Source organism: Pogonomyrmex barbatus, unplaced genomic scaffold, assembly GCF_055798465.1.
Source record: "Pogonomyrmex barbatus isolate J1 unplaced genomic scaffold, ASM5579846v1 scaffold15, whole genome shotgun sequence".
Taxonomy (NCBI): Eukaryota; Metazoa; Arthropoda; class Insecta; order Hymenoptera; family Formicidae; genus Pogonomyrmex; species Pogonomyrmex barbatus.
This window is the reverse complement of record NW_028297111.1, coordinates 4575082-4581132: the sequence shown is the minus strand read 5'-3', so window position 1 is coordinate 4581132 and position 6051 is coordinate 4575082. Positions and strand designations below refer to the sequence as shown.

The window sequence follows — 6051 nt, the reverse complement described above, 5'->3', positions numbered from 1 at the left end:
TTTTTTGCGGATAATCTCGTCTGCTCACAAAACGGCGCAATGCAGCCAAGAACGCACTCGATATCAACTCGTTGACTGCTTCTAAATGAATCGCTTTGGTCGAAAAGCATATGAACAACGCAATATATGATTTGCGACTTCTTTATCCTCGGTCTTTATTCGCAACTGTAACAATAGGGTCAGCATAATCAATTCCCACTATCGAAGATACTCGTTGACAAGCGGTAACCCTATCAGGTGGCAATGATCCTATTATTTGGTCTGACAACTTTGGCTTAATCTTGAAACAAATTATGCATTTCCTTACTATTCTATGAGCAGTATTACGGCCGTTAAAGGCCAAAATCTTTCCCGAATTGAAGAAAGCTTGTAGACCGGCATATAGCATACAACAATGTTCTCGCTCAAAGAACAATTCAAATCGACACCTTGCTGGCAGCAAAATCAGGTATTTTTTGTCATGATTAATAGCGGATCTCTGCAATCTGCCGCCCACCTTGAGAATTCCGTCGTTATCTAAAAATGGACTCATATCTGCAAGCGCGCTGTTCTTATTCACGCGATCGTTAAATCATCCAACTCTTTTGCAAAAATTGTTCTTGAACATGCTTAATTAATTTTAATTGCGACAGATGTAAGTCCAGTAAGTTACAGATAAATTACCAAAATTGCGGTTCTCGAAATTGTCTCTAGAATTTGTAATGAATCGATAACACCAAGCAAGTACTCTTTCAATTTTAGTTAATGAAAATTTAGAAAACATTGTTTCGATTATTGACTCGGAATTAACTCGAGCAACAAAAACTCGCATATTTCCCTTTTCTTCCGATTGTATGATGTTAAATTCCTGATCGGAAAGTTCACCCTTGTCTATGGATCTGTGAATTCCGAAAGTCACGATGGATTCATCCACCACAATGAATTGCTATGAAAATTGTCAAAATTAATGCCTCGAGAGATTAAGTCCGAGATTTTCTGTACTTGCAATATGTCCCCAATGACTGCTAGGCAGAATAGATTGGATTTTGCTGACTCTATTACAGACAAATGTTTTCTGACTCGATTCCTCTGCGATCCAAGAACAAGAACAAGAACAATTGACGAATCGCTCCACGCATAGATTTTATGAATTTTAATAATTAACGACTTACGAACAATCCGCATCAAATCGACCAACAAAACGGCTCCGCATAACTCCAATCGCGAGATGGTTAATTTTTTAACTGGCGCCACGCGCGACTTAGCGCATAACAATCTCGACGCAACTCGATTTGCATCATCAATTGCTCGCACATAAATACACGTGCCATAAGCTCGTTTTGATGCGTCACAAAATGCATGCAGATTGATATCACCGGAACGCCAACAACCTATCGGTATTCGCGTTATATGAATTTTCTTTAGATCTTGGACATACTCTAGCCATATCTGGTGCAAACCTGCCGATAAATCGTCATCCCAATCAAAACTCATTTACCACGTAAATTGCATTATTAATTTTACTTTTATGATTATCAGACTCGCCAATCCCAACGGATTGAATAACTTTGAAATAGCAGACAATATGTTTCATTTTGATTTCGCATTATGCGTAAATTGAGACTCGAATCGCAATTCATTGCCAATTCACTGCTCGGTTGCCATCGAATACCTAATGTTTTCGTTACATCTCGCTCATCAGTTATAATCTGAAAGTCAGTCTCATCGTCAATCTTATTCGTTTTAAGGAATAATTCGCTATAATTTGATCGTCACTTATGTAAGTTTTTGAATTGTCCGAGCTTTAATAATTCTGTCAATTCTTTAATTAAAATATTCGCTTCATTAACATTATCCACTCCCGTTAAAATATCATCAACATATAAATCTTGAAACAAGATTCATGATGTTTGAGAATATTGACTTTCAGCCTCACTCATCAATTGTCGAACGCTTCTTATTGTTAAAAATAGTGCACAAGATTGTTCGTAAGTTACCGTGTTTAGTCGATATTCTTGGATTGGCTCTGGCGAAAAGCGTCATAAAATTCGCTAATAATCCCTATCATTCTCATCGACGAGGATTTGTCGGTACATTTTTTGTATCGGCTGTAATTACCATTGGATGCGCTCGAAAATGTAAAATAATGTTAATTAGTGGATCCTGCAAAGTAGCATCCACCATTAACGTGTCATTTAAAGATAAACCTGAGTTAACCTTAGACGAGGCGTCAAAAATAACGCGAAGCTTCGTGCTAACAGATGACTCGCGATAAACGCTGTGATGAGGTAAATAAACGGCCCTGCTTGTCATAGCATTCTTAATTCTTGGAACGATGGTCATATGCCTTAGACTTATATATTCTCGCATGAATTCTATATATAACTGCCGATACATGTTATTACTTTAAAATTTACGTTCTAAATAGAGCAATCTTCTCTCCGCAATCGATCGCGACTCGCCAAGCTTATACTTATTGTCTCGGAAAAACAATCGCACAACAATTCTGCCCTCTGTGTCTCGAGTATAGCCTTTAAATATTTCTTCGCATGCCCGTTCTTCACTCGATAAAATTGCATTATCGCGACTCGAATCTGATTTCCCAAAATTTAACTAAAGATTTATTTAAAGAGCCTTGCGTAACTAAACAATTGATTTGATTAATTCTTTCTCTTTTTATGCATTGTGCTGGAATTCGACCTGAAATAATCCGAATTTGTATTCTGTAATGTAGGCAAATTATTTCCGAGCTCAACCTTCGCAGGTTCTAATAAATTTAAAAAGAATTCGCTGCTCAACAGCATGTCAATCTAACGATAGTATTGTGGATCGGATAATTTTAATGTGTCGGTTATTGAAAAAACATCACTATTGATTGCAACTGAAGGCAGTTCTCTAGTAATCCTCGGCAAACAAAATGCAGATAATAAATAAGTGGTTATTCTTGATTTTATCATTACTTGATATCCGTGATTTATCGTACAAATCGAACTACCAATGCCTGAGACTGCTTCGTGAATGTTTTCTAATTTTACATTTAGTTTAGTACAGGTTGCTCTTGTTATAAAATTCGCTTCGCTCGCACTATCAGAAAGAAGAACGCAAATAGATTGATCGAACATGTTCGAGTCTTTTATGTATACTATAGCCGTTGAGATTTGGCCAAATTCCGCGCGTTTCGTTGTGATCGTTTTGATGTACGGACAAATTAACGTTTGCTTTTTTATTTTTGCGACCTTCTCTGTTAACCACTTCAACGTTTGGAGTAACCCTGTCTACTTGAGGCTCTTCTTGTTCTGTACGACACAATGTATTATGCCTCCTTACGCACTGTCGACAGGAACTCGCCCTACAAGCGCTAACAAAATGGTCGTTTCGTAAACAATTAAAACAAAGCTTCAATCGCTTCGTCAATTCTTTCTCGCACAGATAGATTTAAAAATCTTTCACACGAATATATCAAATGAGGACCGCCACATATAAAACAGCGCCCAACGACTGTTGACACGGCTAGACTTACAGTTGATTCTTTCTAATGTTCTTGCCTCGCTTTCTCCTCGCAGATCTTGACGGCTCGTTTCTCTCAGCGGCTCTCGAATTTTCACTTCTCCCTAATGATCTCGGGGTTTCATTGTCTCGTCTGGAGTTTGCTGCCACTCCTCTACAGTTCGATTTCTCTCTTTGGAATGCACTGCCCAGTCGATCAAGCATTTGCACACGTTGCTGTAAAAATTCAAATAATAAATCGATTGTAACAGTTTGTCGACCTTCCATATTCTCTTCCCAGCGCCGAGTAAACTCTGTCCAGCTTCTCCTCCATCATATATAATATCAAAAAATCCGCTATGCTTCATTTGTGAACTCCATGAATTTTACAATTCGAAGATGTTTTTGAAAATGATTTATTAATTCTTGAATATCAACGGCTAATTCTCACTCGATCTTAGGTGCCTCAAATAAACATTGAAGGTGCCTTTGTTTTAAAGCTTTCTTATCTTCGTAACGATTTCTTAGAAGGTTTCTTTCCAGGTCACCTCGTAGTTCTGTGCTGAAATCTCGATTGATTCGATGATTTTTGCTGCGCTTCCCGTCAGTGCACCGACCAAATATTGCAGCTTTTGAATTGCTGATAAATCGCTGTTATGAATTAATGCAGTAAAGATATCAGAAAACCAGTCCTCTATTTTTCCCGAAAAAATTGGCAAATTGATTACTGGCAATTTGACTCTGGTATCGATTTGTGAACTATTTGAACTTAATGCTCTAATTACTTCTGTCTGCTGCTCTATTACTTGTGCAAGTGAATCGCCACCGTTAGTTGTATTTACAGTCAGTTTAATTGCAGCAGCCCATCTCGACAGCATTGCACTCAATTCTACGTATCGTTCTTCAAATACATCGTCTTCTCGTTGATTTTCAATTGGCAGCTCATTCTCCTCCATAACGCATACCAATTGCCGCTGTATTTCGTTGAATTCCTTGTACACTTGCTCTAATTTTTTTGAATATATATATTTATATTATATATATTTATAATATATATATTTTTGTGACCATTTCGATGCTCGGCGATGTCCTCTGGTTTGCCACGTTTTCCACAAACTTCCAAATATGTGTTTGTTTTGCCTTGATATATCCTCGTTGGCGACATAATTCTTGCGCAGTTGCTCAATCGTTGCTCATCTTCGCAGTTGCTTAATCGTTAATCGTAATTGTTGATTGCCTTATTCTCAATCCGGCTCGAAGGACCATGTACGGGTTTATAATAGATAATCGAATCTCGTTTCTCCAACTAAATTCTTTATTCTGCATATTACTACAATTTGCTCAGTTCGCTTGTTTGATTTTGACTCCTTGTCTTTTCGCACGCTTATCTATTTATACAGTATCAAATATTATCCTAATAAGCAAACGACACGTCGTGGTTTCTTATTTATTATCTTGCTCGCAAATATATCGATTAGTAATACATGTCGAGTTTACTCACAATTCGGAGCAACGGTTACAAAATAAATTTATTATTTAGTTACCAACAAAGAGTAAGCAGAAATTGATAATGTGAACAAAAATGGAAATTGTTACATATGATCATTGTACTTTACATATAATATTTATTATAAACGTTATATAACTTTATCTATAAAAATTTTAAATTATGTAATATATGAGAATGTATGAAATTATTTTATGATATATTTTCCGTTATTCTTTTAAAAATTCAAAGTTTGCTATGTTTTAAGTAATTAAATAAGTATAAATTAATTAATTATAAATTCGACAAATTTGTTGCACGAGTAACGAAATAATCAATTTTACGTTTTACTTTTCTCTTTTTTTTCATTTGATTGATTATTTGACAAAAAACATAGAAACGCTCGAACATCGTATATCGTATAGCGCATCGAGAGCGAGAGAGTATCTCTTTTCTCGCAGCGCGTTGAGCGCGAGAGAATACAATAGTTTCTCTATCCTCTTTTCGGAGCGAATGAAAAAGAACTCGATCATTCGTCGTCCTGTTTGATAATTTTACAAATTTTAGAATCATAGCAACAGTGCATTCAAAAATCGGCGCTGTATATACATGTAAAGACCGAAAGTGTGAAGCAATGCGAAGCACACACACACACAAAACATGAGGCACGTACATGTGCACCCGGCGTTTCGACTTCAAGGTAGAAGAGAATAGAGATAATAGCGTACTCTGTCGCGTTCGATGCGCCGTGAGAAGAGAACAGAAATATTATCGTACTCTTTCGCTCTCGATGCGATGATCGAATGTCTCAGATGTATCTTGGTTACCGCTGATAATTGTTGATATATAGCGAATGAATGATAAGAGTAAATAGATATTAATAATGTGAACCAAAAAGGGAACATTACATGTGATCATTGTACTTTACATGTAATATTTATTATATAATTATATAATATTATATAATATTAAGTGTTATATAATTTTATGTATAAAATTAACAACATTAATTTATTTTTTATAGATTTTAGTATTATGTAAAAAATACATGCAATATTTTAAGTAATGCAATTTTAAAACAATGATTTTAACTACATTTT

At 35.9% G+C, this 6051-nt stretch overlaps 1 protein-coding gene across 1 annotated transcript; it reads right to left on the bottom strand.

Moving 5' to 3' along the window:
- Nucleotides 1-142: 142 nt before the first annotated feature.
- On the bottom strand, nt 143-532 carry LOC105426605 (uncharacterized). The gene has a single exon (XM_011637902.2). It carries the CDS (start codon nt 530-532, stop codon nt 143-145), a length of 390 nt encoding a protein of 129 aa, XP_011636204.2.
- Nucleotides 533-6051: the final 5519 nt, after the last annotated feature.